The sequence below is a fragment of the Aricia agestis genome, chromosome 20, assembly GCF_905147365.1.
Source record: "Aricia agestis chromosome 20, ilAriAges1.1, whole genome shotgun sequence".
In the NCBI taxonomy this organism is placed as follows: Eukaryota; Metazoa; Arthropoda; class Insecta; order Lepidoptera; family Lycaenidae; genus Aricia; species Aricia agestis.
This window is the reverse complement of record NC_056425.1, coordinates 10,514,041-10,539,559: the sequence shown is the minus strand read 5'-3', so window position 1 is coordinate 10,539,559 and position 25,519 is coordinate 10,514,041. Positions and strand designations below refer to the sequence as shown.

The 25,519-nt window shown below is 40.1% G+C and overlaps 1 protein-coding gene and 4 non-coding genes across 5 annotated transcripts in view; 2 read left to right on the top strand and 3 right to left on the bottom strand.

The window, feature by feature from the left end:
- LOC121737428 (dynein axonemal heavy chain 10) overlaps positions 1–25,519 on the top strand; it is a 125,132-nt gene that overhangs the window by 63,418 nt on the left and 36,195 nt on the right. The window contains exons 49-63 of the mRNA XM_042129106.1: positions 338–595; positions 4,002–4,161; positions 4,698–4,793; positions 6,458–6,581; positions 7,476–7,660; positions 9,462–9,554; positions 10,058–10,210; positions 10,859–11,014; positions 11,625–11,795; positions 12,195–12,383; positions 17,597–17,720; positions 21,065–21,171; positions 22,488–22,613; positions 22,748–22,925; positions 24,313–24,443. Of these exons, the coding sequence (XP_041985040.1) occupies positions 338–595; positions 4,002–4,161; positions 4,698–4,793; positions 6,458–6,581; positions 7,476–7,660; positions 9,462–9,554; positions 10,058–10,210; positions 10,859–11,014; positions 11,625–11,795; positions 12,195–12,383; positions 17,597–17,720; positions 21,065–21,171; positions 22,488–22,613; positions 22,748–22,925; positions 24,313–24,443 (2,251 nt within the window). The remainder of the gene's footprint in view (positions 1–337; positions 596–4,001; positions 4,162–4,697; positions 4,794–6,457; positions 6,582–7,475; positions 7,661–9,461; positions 9,555–10,057; positions 10,211–10,858; positions 11,015–11,624; positions 11,796–12,194; positions 12,384–17,596; positions 17,721–21,064; positions 21,172–22,487; positions 22,614–22,747; positions 22,926–24,312; positions 24,444–25,519) is intronic.
- Positions 4,954–5,072, bottom strand: LOC121737500. The gene has a single exon (XR_006037147.1). It is a non-coding gene; the product is annotated as a 5S ribosomal RNA (ribosomal RNA).
- LOC121737502 lies at positions 5,153–5,273 on the bottom strand. Its single transcript, XR_006037149.1, has one exon. It is a non-coding gene; the product is annotated as a 5S ribosomal RNA (ribosomal RNA).
- Trnaa-agc lies at positions 5,382–5,454 on the bottom strand. The gene has a single exon. It is a non-coding gene; the product is annotated as a tRNA-Ala (tRNA).
- On the top strand, positions 9,721–9,793 carry Trnaa-agc. Its single transcript has one exon. It is a non-coding gene; the product is annotated as a tRNA-Ala (tRNA).

Here is a 25,519-nt window from a genome sequence, read left to right as displayed (position 1 = left end):
ATAATTATAGTTCGCACAATATGTCTTTCTTTATCGCTAGAATAATGATGCAATAAATTATAAAATAAAGCTCTATAAGTAGATGCCGTTAAGCGCTTTGATTGTTAAAATAAATAAAAAATCCTTACTTTTAGTGCTAGAGCTCGACAAGGCTTTAAATGAACGTGGCGAAAAAAGGAACTAACGCTGCTATCATACAAATACGCGATTTTTGACATGTTTTTGACAGTTCTCCTTTTCTAGCAGCGCCCCGTCCACGTTCATTTAAAGCCTTGTAGCACTCTAGTCCGAACACCTCTTCAATGCGTATGATGTTTGTCTCTTTCCTACACTCCAGACCGGCTGAGAGGGAAGAGCGTCGGTACACTCTCTTTGACGGCGACGTGGACGCCCTCTGGATAGAGAACATGAACTCGGTGATGGACGACAACAGGCTGCTGACGCTGGCCAACGGGGAAAGGATCCGTCTAGCCCCGTACTGCTCTCTGCTCTTCGAAGTGGGGGACCTGGACTACGCGTCCCCGGCGACGGTGTCTCGCGCCGGCATGGTGTACGTTGACCCTAAGAATCTGGGCTACCAGCCGTATTGGGAGAGGTAAATACTTGATATTGCTCCCTTGCGTTGTCGCAGATACAACAGTTTTTATGAATTACTAGCTGTCCCGGCAAACGTTTCTTTGCCATATAAAGTATAAAGTATTTCGCCCGTATTATTTTATTGAAGTGACTAAATAAGTATGTCACCATGGCAACGTCCATCGCTATCCCGTCGCACAAACAATGGTCGCCGTCAGTCTCGAGTTGTAATAATTTACTATTATTTATTCAACAAATGCACTTATCAATATAAAAATTACCCAGTAGCCGATTCTCAGAGCTACTGAATATGCATATAAAATTTGGTTAAAATCAGTAAAGCCGTTTCGGAGGAGTACGCGGCCTAACATTGTGACACGAGAATTTTATAATAATATATAAGAAAAGATAATACACGGAAGCGTTGGGTCGTCGGATGCGACGTTTTGATGGAAAGACTAACTGTATTAGCTCCGTGGTGCGCCGGCAGAAATAATTTCCAAGGGGTGCAGATTTTAGTTTTCTTTCTTTTCTTTTTACACGCTCAAACCGTTGATCTGATTTTGCTGAATTTTGGTATGGAGATACTTTGAGTCCCGGTTAAGGACATAGGATACTTTTTATCCTGAAAAAATGTACGGTTCTCGCGCGGTTCCCGCGCGATAAACGAATTTTGGCGCAACAGAATTGGGGGCGTCATCTAGTACCATTATAAGGCCTTTCTTCCAATGTAATGGCCCGATAAACGACCATGGTGTTACAAAACATTTCGTCAACAATTTGTCACGCCTAGAAAACGCTTGACCACGAGTCACGACACAATGCTATGTCAAGGTGATGTTATTTAAAGGGACATTGTTAAAATAACCATGTCAGGTATGAACTATGAAGTTCAAAGTTCAACTGCGCTGCGCCGTGCGCGCTGTTACCGCCTTGCATTGCGTTATGCGTGACAACGCAACGCTGATGTGGCAGGAGTTAGCACGCTGAGACGGGCCGTGCCGGGGCTCAGCGTGCCGGGGCGCATCGCAAAAATCCGCCTCCATACAATTTGTATAAAAGTGGAAGCGCGTATCGCACACTGTGCCGTGGCGCATCAACGCGCATTTTTGCTCTGCGGATTTCCGCCAATGCGACACGGCCCGACAAGACCCGCTGCGCCCCGGCAACAGTGTGCTATAGCAAGCGGCGCGCGGATGTGATGCGATGCGGCCGGGCAAGCCTCGTCTCAAAATCCGTCAATGCATTGCACGCTGACCCGCCCCGGCACCGTGAGCGTTAAAATCCGTCAATGCGATGCGACCCGATTCGGCAATAGTGTGCTATAGCGCATTTTGCGCTACGCTGCGCCCCGACCCGCCCCGGCACGCGCCGACAAAGTGTGCGCGAACCTTAAATGCGGAATAACGCATTCTGCGTTCTTCATTAATGCTGGCAGACAGGATATAAAAGCAATTATATACCGTCTACCAGCTTTCACCACTCATTAAAGATGATTATTATAGTTAAAATATACAAAAGTGTTTATAGTGCCGTTATTATAATAATAAAATCGGCACGAATGAGCCGGCTCGACCGGAGAAATACCACGGGCTCACAGAAAACCGGCGTGAAACAGCGCTTGCGCTGTGTTTCGTCGAGTGAGTGAGTTTACCGGAGGCCTAATCCCCTACCCTATTCCCTTCCCTACCTTTCCCTATTCCCTTCCTTACCCTCCCCTATTCCCTCAAGGCCGGCAACGCACCTGCAGCTCTTCTGATGTTGCGAGTGTCCATGGGCGACGGAAGTTACTTTCCATCAGGTTACCCGTTTGCTCGTTTGTCCCCTTATTTCATAAAAAACATAATAAGTATAATATGTACTTATAATTTATTATTTATTATCACTGCAAGTTTGATATTTTCGTTTTGCATACCGAACCCTTTCTGAGCCAGTCTCACTCGCACTTGGCCTTTGGCTTGCACTACACGCAGGTTAATAAAGGTATTCAATCATAACAACCCCCGACACGTAGCTGGGAGCCGGGGATAAAGTTTGCGCCGTGCATGATCCATCCACGCCATAGGGATGGTGCAGATGTTTGGCGAAAATTCGCTTATATTTTCAACGTAGGGTTGTCAGCAAGTTCAATGTAATTTTGTAATAAAAATCAACAAAATAAAATGTTTTGACTTTGAATGTTGATGTTTCATAACATGAAATGGAACCAAGCTGGTTGGCATTCTCAAAAAGTTATCAAAAGTACAGTATACACATTACACAATACACATGATATCAAACATCAGACAGTGCGAGTTTCTGAGTCTGCATGCGGTAACTTATTTCAAGATGTAACTTTTATGACAATTGCTCATTATTATTATGTAATATTATGCATTATGTAAACAGGGCGAACAAATTGAGCCCTATAATAGTATATCCCACAACCTGCACATTTTGTGGTACACTTTACGGGAAAACTATCACGCCTATTGATATTTTGTGCTTTATCATAGTAATTTTTATTTATAATATTATGTTATCCTCAGTCAGTCAAGGTGTGACGACGCCAGCCCTCACAAAGCTCGGCTTTCAGCTAGTTCATAATAATTTAAATAAAAATTTTTTGTTTTATCTTTCGTCATTTTGTTCCAACTTTCAACCCTAGCATAGTCTGGACTCTAGACCTACGTGTACAAGTGTACAACCACCCTCGTACCACGCCGCTGCGGTGTGGCGGAGTATAATTTCATTGGCTTCTAAATTTACACGTCCAACTTAAATATTCTTACTGAAACTTTGATGTGCTGGAAATGAACTTATATAAGAAGTTAAGTAGATCCTTATAATACAGATAATAATATTATTATTAAATAGGGTTTAGCCTGATTACCAGGTCGCTGATGTTTAGATGTTCCGGTCAAAAATGATTATTTCGCGACTCAATACTATATTTTGATATAATATGTACACTTACGTCTTTATGCCGCCTCTCCACACAGGCAAGCACATTCGCCAACGCGCTGGCGGTGCGCTTGACAAGTGCCCTTTGACGCTACCGACACCGCGCTGCAAGCTCACAAGCACACAGGCCAACGTTCAAATACCTACCGCCAATGCGCCAACGCCCGTTCTACACATTGGGCCAGTGGCTGGGCCAGCGCGCTTGCCATCGCGCTTGCCAGTGAAGTGCCGGCAAGTGTCAATTCAGACCGCAAAGCGACGCGTAGATATGCATTTCTAAATTTGTACTGAATTGACAGATTTCACGTGCGTGAGATGAGACGTCTTGACTCTTGACTCTTGCAAATTTGTCAAATCCATACAAATTTAGAAATGCATCTACGCGTCGTATTGTGGTCGGCATTATTGACCCTAAAAAGGAAGGATAAGGATTTTATTGCACAGTTGTTGTGATAACCTCGTATTAACCCTGCTGACACCAGGTGGCTGAGGCGTCGCAACAACGAGGAAGAACGGGAACAGCTCCAGGCGCTGTTTGATCACTACGTGGGTGGCGCCATCAACTACATCGTGTACGGGCTGTTCGGGCTGCAGCAGCAGACGCCGCTCAGGACCATCGTCCCCCAGACGCCGCTCAACCTGGTGAGTGGAGGGAGTTCCAGGCGCTGGTCGAGCACTACGTGGGCGGCGCCATCAACTACATCGTGAACGGGCTGTTCGGGCTGCAGCAGAGACGCCGCTCAGGACCATCGTCCCCCAGACGCCGCTCAACCTGGTGAGTGGGGGGAGTGGGGGGAGCTCCAGGCGCTGTTTGATCACTACATGAACTACATCGTGAACAAGAACATCCTGGTTGGCAACAAGACTGACAAGTGTTTGGACTTAAACCGATCAAATCATTGGATGTAGCTCACAATTTTCATGAAATAGATAAACCCAGATTTTTATCACATTATGTAACAGCTTATTGTTGTGATTTGAGAACACACTAATTGATTATGTCAGCTTTCAAACAAATAAATCAAAATGGGTCCAACCGTTTTAGTATTACGATGTTACGGATAAACAGACAGAAAATCACGTGTCAAATAACACACCTCTTTTTGATTGGGGATTAAAATGATTTTATTTTAAATACTTAGGTACTTACCGTTTATTTTCTAATATATTTTTATCAGGTGAGGCAACTGTGCTCCATGATCAGTGGTCTTCTGCCGAAGAGTGAAGCTGATGGGGAGATCGATAAGACAGTTGTAGAATGCGTCTTCATGGTGGTAAGTGCTTATAAAATAAAATAAAATAACACGTAAAGTCAAAACCATGCGACACTTTATGATTGACTCGAAATGTCTATGAATTTTTTCTCCACGTCTTACGATTTAGACAACAAAATGTAAAAAAAGATATAAAAATACTAAATAAAAGGACAAAAAAAGACAACATCACGCGGTATTCCCAGGCGGTCACCCATCCAAGTACTAACCGCGCCCGACGTTGCTTAACTTCGGTGATCGGACGAGAACCGGTGTATTCAACGTGGTATGGACGTTGGCGAACACTAAGCGCAAACGACTCTACCGATGTCGATATTATACATAAAGCAACAAAATATATAGTCAACAAGAAGACAAAAAGCCAACATCACGCGGTATTCCCAGGCGGTCACCCATCCAAGTACTAAAACCGCGCCCGACGTTGCTTAATTTCGGTGATCGGACGAGAACCGGTGTATTCAACGTGGTATGGACGTTGGCGATTATTAAAATAAATTTTTGAATAAGATTACACCTACTACTGAACCAAGCAGTATAATAATTATTATAATAACTTTTTTCTTGCATTGGTGTACAAAAATAAGAGTTTGGAGGCGCCGGGTATCGATCCCGGTACCTCTCGCATGCTAAGCGAGCGCTCTACCATCTGAGCTACGCCCCCGATGACAACTCTTTCAAAAAAAAACAACGCGAAAAAATTGTACGTGACGCGTTAGGCCGTAGGTACCTTATAAAAGAGAAAAAGACATTCACTAACTACTAGTAATAACTATACCAAGGCAAACAGCTTTGCATGCGAAATAAAAGTAAGAAATGCTCAAAAGTCAAAACTTCGCCCCAGGCATATTAACTACTAAAATATTACTTTCCCATAATATTTTGATAACTGCAGTCGTCAACATGTCCTATAGAAACTAACAACACATTTGTTAACCGACTTTAAAAAGAGAGGATAATCAATTTAATAATTGTATGAGGAAATTTGTGACGCCGCGCTGGGGCCTAGGCCTAGAGCACTTGCCCATACAAAAGTGAAAAAAAAATTGGTCTTTCAGCGCTGTACACACAGTGAACTGGCTACAAAAAGGAACACATACTATAATACACACCCCAAATATATTGTCACTTAGTTTTGCTATATTCTGTAAATTTATTGGAACGAAGTTTCTTATCGCGCGTGGCGAAAGGGGGCTAGACGGAAAAAGTTGTAACGACACGACACAAGAGTGTCGGTATTGTATGAGCTCCGTGGGTATATCGGTATATTATATTATAACTAGAGCAAAAATGCTATATAGTTGTGCGTGTTTGTCTCTCTCTCTTTCTGTTTTTTTTTTTTTGTTTTGTTGAGTGTTACAGGTTTTTTTGTATGTGTCGTAGGATGATTTGATAAATCCGTGTTTTCGCGAAATCCCTAGAATTTTCGCGAAAATTCGATTTATCAAATCATCCTACGACATCGTAGGATGATTTGATAAATCGAATTTTCGCGAAAATTCTAGGGATTTCGCGAAAACACGGATTTATCAAATCATCCTACGACATATGTACATAACTACATACGAAATAACATCGTTCCGTCCCTTGTCAACTCAAGTTTTTATTTCATCGAATTTTCATTAAATGTTAACTTGCACTTAGATATGTAATTATGATATTTCCAGTCGATGTACAACAGCCTGGGTGCTGCGATCGTGGACGAGGGTCGGGGGGACTTTGACGCTTTCATCAAGAAGGCCTGTCCCATGATGCTGGTGGAAGACAACACGGAGAAGAAGGCCACCACCAGTAACACATTTTTTTTTTATTGATTTATGGTTTATTTATTTAAACAAAACAAATTTACATTACAAAATAACATGGATTACAAATATTATAGCTTAATATTATTACAATTAGACAACAATAAAATTACAATAAGACATCGGTAGCTACTAGCTACAAAAGTGTAAAACTGCAGCGCAGCTACCTAACTAATGCGGATGAAATCCTGTCCAAATAGCATGGTATTATATCTAACGTGGGAGAGCCATGCTTCGGCACGAATGGGCCGGCTCGACCGGAGAAATAACACGTTCTCACAGAAAACCGGCGTGCAACAGCGATTGCGCTGTGTTTCGCCGAGTGAGTGAGTTTACCGGAGGCCCAATCCCCTGCCCTATTCCATTCCCTACCCTCCCTTATTCCCTTCCCTTCCCTACCTTCCCCTATTACCATATTCCCTCTTAAAAGGCCGGCAACGCACCTGCAGCTCTTCTGATGCTGCGAGTGTCCATGGGCGACGGAAGTTGCTTTCCATCGGGTGACCCGTTTGCTCGTTTACCCCCTTATTTTCATTAAAAAAGATGATAACACACATTTAAGCATTATCTGCATTAAAATCGGGCCGTTCGTTCGGAATACATAATATGAAATATCAGCATTTCGTTACGAGTATCGATTCAGTCAAGTCAAGATGTCAAGAATTTTTCAGCAATATTATTTGAATATAGGCAGCACGTGGGCAGTAACCTGGAGCGTATATGGCCCTATTGCGATGCAGTTGACGTGCAACCTCACAGGTTAAAGCCGCAGATATTAATTTTGTTAAACTTAAGTGATCATTAAACTCCGACGCGACCAATTAGCGAAATTATTCCTCCCAAGACCCAAACCCCAGACCCAGTTAACTGTTTCTTCCAGAATACTTCCCAATGGGTTTCCCCACGCTATACGACTACTGCCTGGAGCTGACCACGAAGACGTGGGAGGCGTGGGAGTGGCTGGTGCAGGAGTACCACCACCAACGTGACGAGAGGTTCTCCAGTATCCTGGTGCCGACGGTGGACACGCTGCGGCTGACGTGGCTGATACAGATTATGGAGAGCGTGAGTAGGAGGGCATAAGATAGAAAATATAATCTATACAGGGTGTAACAAAAATAAGTGATAATACATTAGGGTGTGTACGTGTTCCTTGTAGAGAGTTCACTGTGAAAGTAGCAGCGCTGAAAGATCAAAATTTTTTTTCACTTTTGTATGGGAAAACTCGTGACCCTCGGGCCCTTGCCCATACAAAAGTGAAAAAAAATTTTGGTCTTTCAGCGCTGCTACTTTCACAGTGAACTCTCTACAAGGAACATGTACACACCCTTAAGTATTATCACTTATTTTTGTTACACCCTGTATATAAAAATTGACTTTTAATTGTCTTAGTAACGCTAAAACTCGAAAACGGCTGAATGGATTGGGCTAATTTTAGTCTCAAAATATTCGTAGAAGTCCAGGGAAGGTTTTAAAGTGACACGAAGTTCACCGGGACAGCTAGTCTTATATATAAAAAAAGAATTTTCAATGTGTTAGTAACGCTAAAACTCGAAAACGGCTGAATGAATTGGGCTAATTTTAGTCTCAAAATATTCGTAGAAGTCCAGGGAAGGTTTTAAAGTGACACGAAGTTCACCGGGACAGCTAGTAATTTCATAAAATTCTTTATTCGATCAGGCAATCGCCCGGGCTATATACTGGCATTTTTGTCGGTGAGGTCCCGATGTCGGCGGCGATGGACAGATAGCCAAAATATGGCCTCGTAAAATCCTGCCACCCGGCGCCCGGGGTCTCACAATGGGTAAGGCCGCCACTGGCTGGCAGTTTCCGTACATGGGGCGGCGGAAATAAACACTCATAAAAATATAAATTCGGTACTGGTTGTTGGAATATTACCTACTCTTGTTTGAGTTACTAGACACTACTACAGTTCCAAAATAACACAGTCTATAGTAAACTCGTATATATGGTATCTCGTATATTTTTCTACCACAATCAAGCAGTATGTTTGGTATTTCTCATGAGGAATAGCCAGCGGCATATCACGCTTTTGCATAATGTTGTTTATTGAGATACCCAGGACGCTTACGAAATGCAATGCAAATACATAATATTATTATGTAATACTTATATTGTTGTGGAAGGAACATTGTGAAGCAAATCTAGATACCGTACATAATATTATAAAACAAAGTCGCTTCTTTTTCCCCTCATGTCCCTTTGTATTTTGACGCAACGGTCCGAAGGGAGGGTGAGCGTAAAAAAAAAATAGTGTAGTGACTACTGAGTAACCCCCCCCCCCCCCAGATTTTGATGATTCTGTCAGTGTTAGATAGCCCATTTATCGAGGAAGGCTATAGGCTATATTTTATCACGCTAAGGCCTAAGACTAATAGGAGCGAAGAAATAGAGGAAAATGTGGAAAAAACGGGGAAATTATTTGAAAGGGCTAACTTGAACGCGCTAATCTCAGGAACTACTGGTCCGATTTGAAAAATTCTTTCAGTGTTAGATAGCCCATTTATTGAGGAAGGCTAAAGGCTATATTTTATCACGCTAAGACTAATAGGAGAATGTGCAAAAATCGGGGGAAATTATTTTAAAGGGCTTATCTCGCGAACTTCTGGAGCAATTTTTATGTTATTTGGCACAGATAAGAAGTAGACCGCGTGAAGGATCATAGGCTATCGATTTTAATCATTTTTTCAGTGGCTATATATTTTATACCCGTGCGACGCCGGGCCGGGTCGCTCATATAGATACTTAGCTTCGTGGTCGGGCGTCATCTCGTACTAGAATAGTTACGGCCATTCATTATGTGTGCGTACTGCGCACCCTAAACTAAGTAAGTACTTTTTTTCAGGTTGGTAGGCCTGTTTTGCTAGTTGGTGAGACAGGCACCTCCAAGACCGCTATCATCACCAACTATCTACGAGGATTGCCTGCTGATAAATATGTATGTTCATACGTAATATTTTATAGATATTAGATACTTTATCAGTTTTAAGGAATGTAGTAAAAACGTGAGAAATCAAAAGTAAGGAAATTGTAAAGTACCGGTTGCAAAATGCAGCCGTTATTGACTTTAAAATTCGAACCGTTATTTCGATCTCAGTAGCAACGGGGGCGTAGCTCAGATGGTAGAGCGCTCGCTTAGCATGCGAGAGGTACCGGGATCGATACCCGGCGCCTCCAAACTTTTCTGTATTATTTTTCCAGTTTTGTATATTACTTTGTTTTTTTTTTACTTTTTTATGTCTCAATTAACTTTTATCGACCATAATACACTATTAAAAAAATAAATTTATTTTTACATAATAAATTAATAATACAAAAGTAATAAGTATATATTTTTTTATTAATAATTAATAACGACATTCATATAAAAATGTTGGCTTGGTTATTCTAAATATGTATCGTTCATATTAAAATGTCCAGTACCAATTTTCCCGTTCCCAGATTGTCCAACAAATGAACTTCTCGTCCCGCACGTCGTCGATGGACGTGCAGCGGAACTTGGAGTCGGCGGTGGAGAAGCGCACCAAGGACACCTTCGGCCCGCCCCTGGGCAAGAAGATGCTCGTGTTCATTGACGACATGAACATGCCTATTGTGAGTTGAGCTGATGAATCGATTGACGGTGTTAGCGTTCTCAGTAGCGGCGTTACAGAGGGCGACGCTGGGCCACCGCCCAGGGCGCCAGATAGAAAGGGGCGCTGAAGTTAAACAAATAGGAACGCTGCGGGTGCCCTTTTTTGAGCACTACCAGCACTCTGGGCGCCAAAATAATTTCGCCCAAGGCACTGGTGGTCCTAAACAACGCATAATCCTGAATAACCCTATCGACGTTTCTGAACGTGCGACAAAAATAATAAAACATCTAAATTTATTGATAGTGTGCTTTGGCCTGATTGCATAGCACCATTGGAAGATCTTTCTTTGAGCCTTTCTAGCATATCCTCACTTTGATAATAATTTTCGACAGAACACACCTACTTACAACTTCTTGTCGCTGGCAGACTACCTAAATGTCCTGGCTTCTACTAAACTTATTTCACTTGGCCTTTTCATTTTTTTTTTTTTGGTTTTCTTTTTTTTTTTTGTTGGTTAAAGAATATTTTATTTTAAGAATTAGGTTTTAATTCTTGGTTTACATCAATCTTGGTCCTTCATTTTTTGGTAATATTATGACGCGTAACATATTTTGTTATTTTTATGTCAGGTTTTTTCTAACTACTTATATAAAATATTTTTATTTAGGTGGACACTTACGGCACGCAACAACCCATCGCCCTCTTGAAGCTGCTGTTCGAGAGGAAAGGCTTCTACGACAGAGACAAAGACCTGAACTGGAAGAACCTCAAGGACATTGGTTTCCTCGCCGCCATGGGCAAAGCTGGCGGTGGTAGGAACGACGTATGTGTTTAAATCAATATTTTTTGTCTTATTTTCTTTTGTCTTTCAGAATAATGTGAGCTAGGCAGTAGGAACTTACTACTAATTGATGAAAATGGTTCTATATCGTATAGAATCAAAATTAACATATCTATCTACAGGGTGTAACAAAAATAAGTAATAATAATTTAAGGTGTGTACGTGTTCCTTGTAGAGAGTTCACTGTGAAAGTAGCAGCGCTGAAAGATCAAAAAATTTTTTCACTTTTGTATGGGCAAGGGTCCGAGCGTCACGAGTTTCCCCATACAAAAGTGAAAAATTTTTTTGGTCGTTCAGCGCTGCTACTTTCACAGTGAACTCTCTACAAGGAACACGTACACACCCTAAAGTATTATCACTTATTTTTGTTACACCCTGTATAATTTTATCTGTGTAAAAAATAAACAGTAACATTCGTCACTTTTAAAGTGTTTATTGAAACAGGACAAAGACTTTATTGTAATGTGTATTTGATCAAACTCGAGTTCTAATCCTGTTGCAGGCTTGTCATTCGATCAAAAAAACTGTTGATTACGTTTTCACTATTTTGTCCTTATTTTCGTACTATCAATTTTTGTTTTATCCCTTTCAGGTGGATCCCCGCTTCATATCGATGTTCTCGGTGTTCAACCTCCAGTTTCCGTCAGAGGCAACTCTCCGCCACATCTACGTGTCCATCCTGGACGGCCACTTCTCCGTCTTCCCGGAGGAGGTCCACGGCATTGTGGAGAAGCTGGTGCTGATGACTTTGGACTTGTATCAGGTATGGCATAAGTTTTGAATCTTGGAATCTCTTCTTTAATATTGATATCAATGCAAGGTTTCATGACACGAACAATCTCTAAACTTTATCAAAATGAATCAAAATGAATTCAATATCCAATAAATTAATTTTTGCATGTTCAAGACAACGACGACGACGTGACAAATACAGTCCACAATATCTTGATTATAATAATAATAATAATAATAATAATGGATTATTGTTTTCGGTAACCATGGCTTTTTATTAAAGCGCTTGCTTGCTATGGAACATCACGCCTCGTGAACTTTCAAGATTTTGACAGTTCTAGTGCTATCCTATTAACTTCCAATTAACATTTTTTTTCTTTTCATCCCATTTATTTATATTAGTAACAATTTCCATATTCTTTCTTCCTAGATCCTGGTGACGGAGCTTCCCCCGACCCCGGCGAAGTTCCACTACATCTTCAACCTCCGTGACTTGTCCCGGGTGGCGGCGGGGCTCTGCCTCACGCACCCCACGTACTTCGGCGAGAGGAGGGCGGTGGTGAGGTGCTGGAGGAACGAGTTCTCGAGGGTCATATGCGATCGGCTGATCAGTGCTCAGGTGAGAGGGACAGTTTGTTGGTTTTGAAACCAGCAGGGCGATTCACGATTCCCGTTCGACACGAATTCTGAAATATTACCTTGCTGTCATTGGGCAATACCTAGCGCGGCGAGCGTTTATTGGAATTTGGGTGACGCACGATGAAGTTTCCGAATCCGGGTGAAATTAGGTATTGTCCCGGGTGGCGGCGGGGCTCTGTCTCATGCACCTCACGTACTTCGGCGAGAGGAGGGCCGTGGCTGCTGGAGGAACGAGTTCTCGAGGGTCATATGCGATCGGCTGATCAGTGCCCAGGTGAGAGGGACATTTTGTTTCAAAGGTTCAAAGACATTTATTTGGTGGAATTGTTTGATTTCAACAGCGAAAGCACTAAGCAGGAAATCAAAATTATAAATGACTTGAATTTGGATGGAACGCGTCGCTAAATAACAAAGATGCTTGCGATGACTTATGTCAATCCCGTTCCTTATTATCAAATGTATTCCCGTTCCTTAATATCTTACTTAGCTGTCGAAATATTAAATAGCCGAGAGCACATAAATAATGATATTTTTTCCTACAACTCTTTTTTAAACATAACAAAATCCATATTATATTTAAAGTTTCAATACTGTTATTTTAATTTAAACCACAGAAAATACCATTTTTTGGTCTAAAAATATTATATTTTACAAATTACAACACATAATTTTTCCATCAATTCTATCACATATTTGAATTGTTTTTAAAATTTTCATTAAGTATAATGCAACGCGAAAGTTTAAAATGTTATACTTATAGTCACGGACGTAAAAAAAATACGGACGGATCGCCATTAAGAAATGAGTGAAGCACCCTTAATAAGCCCAGGCGATCATAATGTACACATCTTGCACAAACACTCGCACTGTAATAAGCCGATCGTACCGCCATTACGCAATTAGACTGCATCGCGGTGACACGTCTTTGTCATTCATAAATAAAAATAAATATGCCATCTTGTGTTGTAAAATGGTGCAAGAACAATACAACCTTACACAAAAAACATCAAGGAATAATATTTCATAGGTAAGATAACATATTTTTGAAGTATTTTGATAAAATAATGTAAATATTAATTCAACTTCAACATGTCAGTAATGTCCATAACAAAGTGGGGAAATTTTCCCCAAACCGGGGAAAATTTTAAATTATTTTTAAATAATCAAATAATTAATTTTATTGTCTTTTATTAGTGTCATGTAAGTATTTAGCATACTATTGACCAGTAATTAGGCAGGAATACAATAATAGGGGTGTAGACAGTAAACGAAATCTAATACAAATTATTGTTTTTTTGAGAGTTTGTATTATAGAATTACCGAAAATGGACATATTTTACTTAATAACTTTATAATATTTTTTATATTTAATAAGTGATTTTTTAAATTGAAATAAGAGTGTATTTATTTTTTATACATATTTTTAAGTGTAACAAAATACTTATGTACTATCAGAGAAGTTGATTCCTATGCAAATCGGGGACATAAGTAGTTTATTTGCGCTACGTCAAACCCAGCCGACAGATCACAATTAACATTGAATTGACATAAGTATTCGACCAAATAACGTTGGTCTGTCAGAACTGCATAGGAATCAACTTCCTTGATGGTACATCTGTAAAATAAATATATTTCCTAAAAATAGTCTACACCCCTATTAATTTCTTAATTTACAAAAGTGGATATACTTAATTGTTGTTTGACGACCTCTGTGGCTCAGTGGGTGGGCTGTCGGTAGCTCAAGCCGGGGGTCGCGGGTTCGAATCCTGCCGACGGAACAAAAAGTTTTCAAAGTTCCTGGGTCATGGGTGTGTATTAAATATGTGTATCATATAATAAAAATCTTAAATATATGTAGAGTATAACAGTATTAAATATATTTCCGTTGTCTGGTACCCGTAACACAAGTCCTTCAGGTACTTAGCACAGGGTCAGACTGACGTGATGTGAAGCGTCCATAGATAAAATTGTTGTCTTAGATTTCCTTCAGTAGTAGGGGAGGGAAGGTGCTATTGGTGTAGTCACCCGAGCGTCATTGAGACCTAGTAGGAATGAAAATATTGAATGGACCTCTAGACCAGGAATAAATTTAACACCATGTTAGGTGATTTGATTTGACGTTAGCGCATGGTAGAACTCTCGATAGCTCTAACAGGCCGTTAACTGATTTAACAAGCCATTATTTATTTAACATTACTTGATTGTTTGATGAAACGGGTTACGGGACTTAAGTATCTTATATCTTTTCGTATACAGGTTTCTTTTTACGTCCGTGCTTATAGTTTAGTTTGAAAATAAAAAAATAAATGTGGGTACGTTAAAAATTGCATGTAGAAAATTCTATTGGCTCGTAGAAATGGCTTCGTGATGCAATAATTGTAATAGCTTTCTATGATTGATGCTGTGTCTACACTCTACAGCATGAGTGATGTATCGTGGTGTGTACCTACTGAGTGCTCATACGTATAATAATACGTTGAGTAGTCTATTTTCTATTGTAAAGTAAACGTTTTATACGTGGGAGAGCCATACTTCGGCACGAATGGGCCGGCTCGACCGGAGAAATACCACGTTCTCACAGAAAACCGGCGTGAAACAGCGCTTGCGCTGTGTTTCGCCAAGTGAGTGAGTATACCGGAGGCCCAATCCCCTACCCTATTCCCTTCCCAACCCTCCTCTTCCCTTCCCTACCCTCCCCTCTGCCGGCAACGCACTTACAGCTCTTATGATGCTGCGAGTGTCCATGGGCGACGGAAGTTGCTTTCCACCAGGTGACCCGTTTGCTCTTTTGCCCCCTTATTTCATAAAAAAAAAACGATAAATTGAGAACTTTCGAGAAATAATGTAATTTTTAAATAATAGAGACGAAGAAATTGTTTAATTTGTTTATTTAAATCAAAGTATGTGTTAACGTTAGTTTTTACATGCATTACAATTTACAACAGTTAAACTATTGAAAATGTTAATGTCAGTTTTTCACAACACCTGTGTTTTTTTGAGGTTAATTTTATTGTAAAAGTTGTGATTCGATTTTCAATAATTGTGCAAAAGTGTTCTTCCGTAGTAATAAAATAGTGTATTACAGAGTGTGAGTTTCAATCAACCAGTATGCTTAAACTCTCGGTTTTTGGTGCAAGACGCAAGTTGGTAATGATTTGCAGAATTTTGACTACTTTTGGAGATGGAATGAAACGACTTGTCCAGGCGATGAATCGGCGTATATTGAAAAATTATTTTAGTTGTGAAAGGTGTGCGGGGGCGGTGCCACGAAGTTGTCGCGGTGTATGCGCGGGGCGCTCCCGCGCGATGTTCACGTTGCGTCGAGTCGATGTTGTGCGGTACCTCCGCTGGCGCTGCAGTCGCGGAGTTCGCGTCTTGTAGTTGCGCAGGCGCACTCATAGATGGCGCCGACATACCGCCTCCCTTGGAAGTACGCAGGCTGCTGCAGCTGCAGGACTTCCAAAATGAAATCAGCCTAATTTTGTGTGTACTAGGCTTCTGAAACAAGGGGACAAATTTTTGAAAATGCTCGATTTATCAAGCCGTTGGCCGTGCGAATTTTTGCCACTCGCACGACGTTGTCTTTGCCCTTGTAGACGTCTTCAACTCTGCCCAGCCGCCATCTCAACGGCGGTTGATTGTCTTCCTTGATAAGGACTAGGGTATCCTTGGTTAGTGTGTCCGGGCTGGCCTTTTTCCATTTTGTGCGCGTCTGCAGCTCCGAGACATATTCCTTGGACCACCGCTCCCAGAAGTGCTGCCGCAGCTGCTCCAGTCGGTCGAAGCGAGGCAGGCGATGAACAGGCACCGACGTCAGGTCGGCAGATGCTGGTGAGGTCATAGGTCTGCCTATGAGGAAGTGAGCTGGGGTAAGAGGTAAAAGGTCATCTGCATCTGCGGACATAGGAGAAATTGGACGGGAATTCAGGACGGCCTCAATCTGTATCAATACCGTGCTGAATTCCTCGTAAGTTAGGTGTGCATTACCTACGACCCGTTTTAAATGAAATTTACACGATTTGACCCCTGCTTCCCATAGACCTCCAAAATGTGGTGAGCGAGGTGGTATAAATTTAAATTTAATATTGTTGTCGTGCGCATGATCTAATATAGTTGAGGAATGTGAATCAAAAAACCTTTTAAATTCTTTCATGGCCCCCACAAAATTTGTTGCGTTATCAGAATGAATTTCTAAGGGTTTGCCCCGGCGAGAGATGAATCTTTTGAGAGCAAGTAAGTATCCTTCTGTGGTAAGACTAGTGACTAACTCTAAATGCACAGCGCGAGTAATAAAACATACAAACAAACAAATATAACATTTCTCTAACCGTGCACCTCGCCCACGGCGATTTAAAATTAAAAATGGGCCACCATAATCCACCCCACACTTTAAAAACGGAAACCCAGTTTCTACTCGTTCCTGGGGCAGGTTACCCATGATAGGTGTAAGTGTTTTACCCTTAAAGCGTGTGCAAAGTACACATTTACGTACAGTTTGTCGTGCCAAATTTCTACCATTCAATGGCCACCAATCTTCTCTGATAGTATATAAAAGTAATTGGGGTCCTGCGTGAAAGAGTTTTAAGTGTTCGAATGTAAATAAAAGACGAGTAAAATTATGCTTACCGTCGAGTAAGTAAGGATGTTTTTTATTGTAACTGTAATTGTTACAATTCGTGAGTCTACCACCTACACGTAATAATTTATTTTCATCTAAAAATATGTTTAATCCTATTATACTTTAAGATATACTATAAGAGCGCTCCCGCGCGATGTTCACGTTGCGTCGAGTCGATGTTGTGCGGTACCTCCGCTGGCGCTGCAGTCGCGGAGTTCGCGTCTTGTAGTTGCGCAGGCGCACTCATAGATGGCGCCGACACAAGTAAAGCAAGCAACACAAATATAACTTTACGTCGCGGTGGTGTTTTGTGAGATTCAACAATCTGGTCGGCCTATTCGTGCCGAATAAACCTCTCCGACGTAAGGAAGCATCCATAGTAACAACCATATTTATCACGATAAATAAAATTCAGTCTAACAGAAAGCAAAGTCAGTCACTCAGTATCTAATGTCCGGTAATTACTTACCTTTTTTTTTGCGGCCCTTACTGTGGGACCTCTTGTTCCTTCTTCCGAAGGGGTTCCCGCTTACTTACCCTTTGTGTGTGAAACCCTAAATTCTTCGTACCTCCAGGACAATGAGTTGATGCGGGGTTACATCCAGGAGCATGTGGTTAAGTACTTCCCTGAAGATGAGCCAGTCGTTCTGGAGGAGATCGTGGTCCCTGAGGAGATACTTCCGGAGGAGGAGGAAGATGGTAGGTTACTTGAAGAAGAAGTCTAAAGGGGGTGACAGACACGCGAGTAAGTACGCGGACTTATGGCTCGACGATCTAACTCGCCTGTGTGTCACATAAAGTTCGCGTACTTAAAGATTGCCGCTTAAGTTCGCCGTCTTGGAATTTTACTCGTAGCACTGCGAGTCGCGAGCCGCGAACCGCGAGCCGTCAGGCAGTGTTGCCAACACGACTGATACAAAATTTGCTTAACTACTGTTAAAATTTACTGTAATTAATGCTAAAAATTATGCTAACATTTTTATACTTTAAGTTCGTACGTCTCTCAGGCACTTAAATTTTCCACAACGAAGAATAATTTTGGCAGGAGCTATAACTGCTATATTATTTATTTTATTCTTTGTTTTAGTCTTACGCCTCTAGTCCACCGACGCATTCGCATGCGGCAGCGAAAACTGTCAGCAAACTGTCAGTATTATGGCAGAATTTCGCATACGCTTTGTCTCGTACCACAGATTAAGGTTTATATTATAGATATGCATACTACTGACAGTTTTCGCTGCCGCATGCGAATGCGTCGGTGGACTAGATGCGTTATTCCTATCAAACAGCAAAATATTAAATTAGCATTTCTCAAAAAAAGTGTACTTTCTATCTAAATCTTTGTCCCACATTTTAAAATATGTTTTTCTATAAATAAAATAGACCATTACCCGTTTCTATTAAATTGTAAGTATATGTAGTAAGTTAAATAAATTCAGTAAAAACACAAATTAGAATTGTAACATTTTATACGTAGCAAGTTAAATAAATTCAGTAAAAAAACATTTACAAATTAGAATTATATTAATAAATTATTAACTATAAAAATATTTTGAAAATCGGTCTAATCTAGTCGTATGAAAAGTGACGTGTCCCAATTTCATACCTTCCCAAACAATTGATTGTATTTGTAAGGCCTTGCGGAAATTTTTGAAACAACTTATGTATTTATTTAGGGCTGCAAGACCGTAAATCATTTAAAAAGAATATTTGGTCGTATTAAACCAAATTTATTTAATAAATAATGTTTTTATTGTATCGCGGAAAAATTTCCTCTTTGAAATTCCTTTTTTGTGAACATATTTTTTAAAATTTTGGAGTCTATTTTGGTATAAATATGTTTTAGTATAGTGGCAAAATTGTTAAGCTCAATATCCATCTTATTTTCGTTTTAATATTTCTTTTACGTTCCACGTGCGCGAACAGAAGGTTGTCTATTAGCGTAGTGGTCCAAAAAATTTCCAGTCTTTGTTACCCAAGAAACGCAGGTAAGCTCTAATATTATTATTATTTCGGCTTAAGATCCATTAAAGCTCCCAATTTGGATTTCGTAAGTCAAATTATAAACGAGTAAAAGTTTTAGTTGTACGCGTATACAAGTTGAAAAGTTTATTTAACTTTATTCGTTACTTCCTTTTTTGTTACTTTTGAGTGGTAACGTATATAAGGAAAAGAAGGTAACAAAATAGGAAATTGTAAGGCAGAGTGTTGACTATGTGATTTTTATTATAAACTAGAGATTGCCCAATGGTCGAAATTCGACCTTAGTTTCAACGACATTAGGACTACTACCTATATTTTGTAAAAAATATTGACTTTATAATTTTTTTTCAACTCTTATCTCTGGGACTTAGCTGATCTTAGACTGGCCGAGTAAGCATTGTCTAATAGTATCTTAGATTCAATAAAAAAAACTTTAATCCATTTTCAATTTGTCAACTTGTTGTCAACAGACTTCAACCATAAATAAAAGAGTATAATTCGTTTTTTTTTATGTAATAAGAGGGCAAACGAGCAAACGGGTCACCTGATGGAAAGCAACTTCCGTCGCCCATGGACACTCGCAGCATCAGAAGAGCTGCAGGTGCGTTGCCGGCCTTTTAAGAGGGAATAGGGTAATAGGGGAGGGTAGGGATGGGAAGGGAAGGGAAAAGGGGAGGATACGGAAGGGAATTGGGCCTCCGGTAAACTCACTCACTCAGCGAAACACAGCGCAAGCGCTGTTTCACGCCGGTTTTCTGTGAGAACGTGGTATTTCTCCGGTCGAGCCGGCCCATTCGTTCCGAAGCATGGCTCTCCCACGTATGTATAGGCTTGTCACTCAAAAATCTGTCATTTCTCATGTGTCTGTGTTGTAGTGTGTCTAATGTTTTATTTGTTAAAAAAATGTATGATAAAGGCATAATTTCAAAATAATATTAGTTCGATGCACTCCTTCACCATATAAACTATATACTGTGCAAAATTTCATGCACCTACGTTTCCCCATTTTTCGTAAAAAGGGTTACAAAAATTTTTCGTTCACGTATATGATAATTATGAAAATTACATGAGTCGTAGCCAAGCTTTTAAAGATTCTATTATTTGCTCATCTTGTTTTGGCATATAATTTTAAGTAACAGATAATTTTTATTATTATGTAATAAGATTAGACAAACAATATTTTGTTTCAGATACTGATTTTATAACCAAAGGATCGTAAAGAAACAGAGAAATGATACTCTTAAATATAACAGATTTTTATTTGTACTACTGTGTAGACTAGGTTTAAGAAATCCTATTTTGTTACCAGAATTATATTTTGGTTACTGTCCCATAAAAGCGGGCGCATATTTCTTTGATTTTTTAAATGTTTTATTAGGATATTATTATGTTTTTGTGATGAAGACAAAAATAAATACTTCGTTTTTGCATTATATATGTATAAAAAAATTATACAAGATAAAATAGACTCAATATTGTAAAGATGAGAAAGAGTTGTGGCCGAATAGTAACGTAAAGGAAACATTACCGCCTATATTTTAAGATTTTACTGTTAAAAAAGGACAGATATTTTAAAGGCAAATTAAATTTTGTTTTATTAACCCATTTAATCAAATAAAATTTCTAATAACACAATTCAACATTGAATTTACGTAATCTAGTAAAGGTAACAAAATAGGAAATTTTCTGCACCTCGGGTTTGTTTTAATAGATTTTGCTATTTATTAACATTTTATATCTGAAAACAACCCCTATTCCAAATTTGGTAGACATTTACACATATCTTAAAATAAAAAATCGGTAATATTTAAACATTTTTATTTTATCATATTTTCTAAAAAATGGTACAAATTTTTTGAGAAACGCTCAAATAGTAAGTATTCTCTTAAACGGGATATCGACGGGGATTTAGAGTTTCGACCAATCAGAACTTTAATATGACTTAAAGCCATGCAAGTCAAATCTTACATAGCGTTAATTTGTGCTACCTAGTTTTAAAATTGCATAAGAATATCGTGTTATAATTTAAAACTTTTAACACACTTTTGACTTTACATCAGAATTCGGAATAGAATCTAAGTCAAAAATGCCTGCAAGCTACGGAGCTGAAGAATCAGAACCAGTTATTGAAGAGGAGGAACTAGTTGAAGAAGAGAAGCAGTTATCGGTAAGTGCACTCACTGATACAGTAACGAGCTTCAGGCCACTGGGCCAGTACCTCTACCATGAGTTTAGAGCTATAGTATTTATCGATACTCGATACCGACTACGTAAATAATATTTAGGCTGCGTTCCAGATGACGTTAATTTTGACCAAAACGCTCAAAACGTCCCCTTCTGCCGTTCCCTTTGGCGACCGGGGTCATTTTGATAGCGGCTATGACGTCACTCATGACGTCATCATTTTCGCTCAAAACGACCCTTGACGAAGATGGGTCAAAGTGGGCGTTCTAGTTTTTTTTTAATTTTAACGTAACTATATCGCGAAAGCCATGTTTGGAAAGTTTTCAGGAGAGAGTAGAGACAAAAAAACTTTATATTATTTCATTACAAATAATATTTTAATTAAATAAATTAAATAACATCTCATCTCTCTTATACCTGTTGACTTACTCGTACTTGACTAAGCATTAAGCGGTATTGTTACCTAACGTTTATATGTATATTGTGACAATAGTCAATATTCAAAATATGTGGTTTTGTTATTAAAATATGATTCAATGTGAAAACTCAAATATAATAAAAGCTTAACTATATTAAAATATGATTACTTAAGTAAAAAAATGTAATACTAAAAACGAAACAAATATAATATTATGTACCTACATATTTTATTAAAATAAATGTAACTATAAACAATAAAATTACTTTTATTTACGACTTGAAAAAAAGGATCGTAATATCCAAGTTCGGTTCAATGTACCTATGTATAAAAAAAATATAGTTCTTTTTTTAAACTTTTCTCAAAACGCTCAAAACGATCCATAATCCGTTCCACTTGGGTTTGTATCACTGACGCTCACAAGCTAGTGGAACGGGAAAAACTACGGTCTTGAGCGTGAGCGTTTCTAACGTCATCTGGAACGCGGGGTTAGTATGGCGATTTTAGTTCCGCACGTAACCGCTAGAGGCACTGTAAAATTTGCCATACTAAAAATTCACGTAGTCGGTACCGATATCGATAAATACTATAGCTTTAAACTCATGGTATAGCTAATTACAGTACTACTAGATATAGTATTTAGAATTACTGTTTGTAGCAATGCAGTAGCGACGTTAGGGTGGGGCGACCGTCCAGGGCGTCGAAAGCAGAGAAAAGAGGCAGGCGCTCCTTTTTTAAGCACCGGGGGCGCCGAAAAATCTCGCCCAGGGCGCTTATAGAATTAAAACCGGCACTGTAGCAATGTGTTCAAACTTCAAATCAAATCTAGCATCCCCTAAGTAAGGCTTGGATGCCAATGCAGTGATAATGTTTGATTACAGTTGGAAGAATACGTCCTTCGAGACCCTTTGCTGTTCGGTGACTACCGGAACGCCCTAGAGGAAGAAGAAATACGCTACTATGAAGACCTTTTGGACTATGAAGCCATTTACTTCCTCTTCCAAGAGGTCAGCAAGTTTCAAAATATATACACTCGTAAATTTGAGATCTTTTCTGACTAATAAATAGCTTAATACAACAGTTACACCAAACTAAAATATAGTAAGTGAATAAGTTTTACTTGCTATTACTTTCTCGTCAGATACTCGACGAATACCGCGAACGCAAAGGCAAGCTGTCAGTGGTACTATTCGAGGACTGTTTGGAACACGTGACCCGCATGCACCGCGTGCTGCGCATGGACCGCGGCAACTTCATGATAGTCGGTGTAGGGGGTTCCGGCAAGAAGTCCATCTGCAGGCTGGCTGCTTTCGCTGCCGGTTAGTGTTATTAGTTATTACTTAATGCTGGCTTCTTACGGCATGTAATATCACGAGCTGCGCCGTGCCGAGCCGATTTGTACGAGCGAACAGGCGAGTCCGCGTTACCCGTTATCATGGCGCGTGAGCCGCGCCGAGCCGCGTGAAGTTACCGACTACAATCGGATCAGCTTGCTTGCTCGAGCCAGCCCGTGCCATTTCGAACCGCCCCCTTTACGGCGCGTGATTTGAGCTGGCGCAGTGCGGCTATATTACGCGCCGTGAGAAGCCAGCATAAAATGGGCAAGAAGGGACGGACGACGGTAGTTACAGCTTGACAATGATACTTGTAGAAGTCCCTGTCCTTTTCTCCTTTTACTCTTTTATCGGCATTTGGCACTCAACGGGCTCTCGACAACAACTGTATTTTCCTATCAGCCGGTATTAGTACAATGAAAATCATGCACCGATCTTACCTATAAGAATTTTCTAATGTTTTCAGCTCCGAAAATTAAAAAGTATTACCTTGTAGTGACCTCAGTCACTTGTTGTATTAACGTAGCAAAATTTATTTTATTTTGTCCAAATTAATAGTTCCTAAATTTACATTTACTTAAATAAGTTTTAGAAATAGGTTTTTACAAACTTTATCAAATTTTATTTACAAAATTAGTTTTAACATTTATACAACTGTACTATATTAATTTAACGACTGATAACATCTAGTCATTTATCTTTTCTTATATTATAATTTAACTTTGTATTATGCCTAAACTACTATTAAACCTAAACTTAGTTACAACAAAATTATAAATTATTTACAACTAGTATCATAAATTAAATAACTACTTACATAAACTGGAATAAGAATTGTAAAGCAGAATTCTAAGTTAAATAAAGAATTACGGGCAGCGAACAAATTAGGCAAGTCGGCAATTACTCGCAATGTATGTTGCAGTGTACAGAAATTCGCACGTACTAGCTGTAACATTCCGTGGCGCGCGCGCGGAACCGGTTCGGCCGGGCGACGCGGCCCTCGCCCCACCGGCCGTGCCGCGTGCGCTCGCACAGTAGCATAATATATATCTGTATTATCTATGCACAGTAGTCTGATCGATGCTTTTACGCAGGCGGCAGGACGCATGACTATCGCTGATTTGCTCCTTGCCCGCTTCGCGCTAATTACGTATTTTATTTTCGCCTATTCTCTCTCGCTTGGCTGTGTAGCTCCTTCTAGTAATAGAAAGGGTGGACTGTACTTTTTCTCCTTTCTTCAACCTTATTATATAATGTGATTTTTTACGAACATTAGCCCTCTAAACATTCCTACAACTCCTGTAACCAGGACTGACATCGAAAACCTTTGATACCTCAATCATAGCTATAATTATATCCCTCTCGTCCTCAGGCTGCGAAGTATTCGAGATCGTAATAACGCGGAACTACACGGAGACGACATTCAGGGAGGACCTGAAGCGGCTCTACCACCAGCTCGGCGTGGACGGCAAACCCACCGTCTTCCTCTTCAGCGCTGCCCAGGTGGGGCTTTTGAACTACTGAATGTACAGGTGTTTGCTGTAAGGCGTAAGCAGTGTTAGAGGCGAACGGGGCAATCGCCCGGTGCCTTGCTCTTTCAGGGGCCTCGCATCAAGCAAAAGGTCATAAAGTGGCATTTTATTTAAATTTTTGGTGGTGAGGTCCCGGTGTCGCGGTCCTCGGCGGTGCCCGGTGGATACACGGCCTGCTGACCAGGACCTCGCAAAGACCTGCCGTCCGTGGCCTCGCAATGGGTCAGGCGGCAGGCCACCACTGTCGTAACTAGTAAGTAGTAAGCCATCGCATAGGCTAGGGTCAGATTTGGTCAAAGTAAGGAATCAGGATCCTTAGCTGAAATACCTTCGCAAAATTCACTGGTCTTGAAATTGAAGGTGTGCCGCTGCATTTATTTGACAACGGCGATCTTAAGGCCCTTCCACACGATTTTTTTTACGCTTTGTTATGGTTGAACGCTCACCAAACACATAAGGAAGCTGACTTTATATCTGAAATAACGCGATAAAAACGCGCAGAAGACGAGCGCAACAAAAACGCGCGTCGTCAGTGCACAAAAAATACGTCGTGTGGAAAGGCCCTATTAGCAATTCGTATTTAATGAGTACCACTACCTAATGACAAATTGCTTATTTGGAACTTTTGTTTAAATATCGCGATTACTTTTGGGACCTTGGTTCAAGTATTAGATACCTATTTCAATAAATGCGAACATTGTTACATTAAAAATATAAGTCTCGAAGAATTGTTGATTGGAATTCCTACCTACGTATGGGTTTACACGGAACTGTCATTTTGCGGTCGACGATTTTGTGATGGGGGAAGGGGATCGAACGCCAAGCTGACCGCTACACCCACAAAGACAATTCCTTAGATTTTCAACTGAATTCGCCCGGAAATATACCAATTTTGAGTACTTACAACCTCAATAGTTTATTCGCACAATTGTAAAAGTTCTAGAAAATAATGCCTAAGGCGGCAAGCTTTTACGAAACCACAAACTTTGGTCAATGATGATTGATTCAATAGTACTATCGAAAAAATTTATTCATAATTTGTGCAGT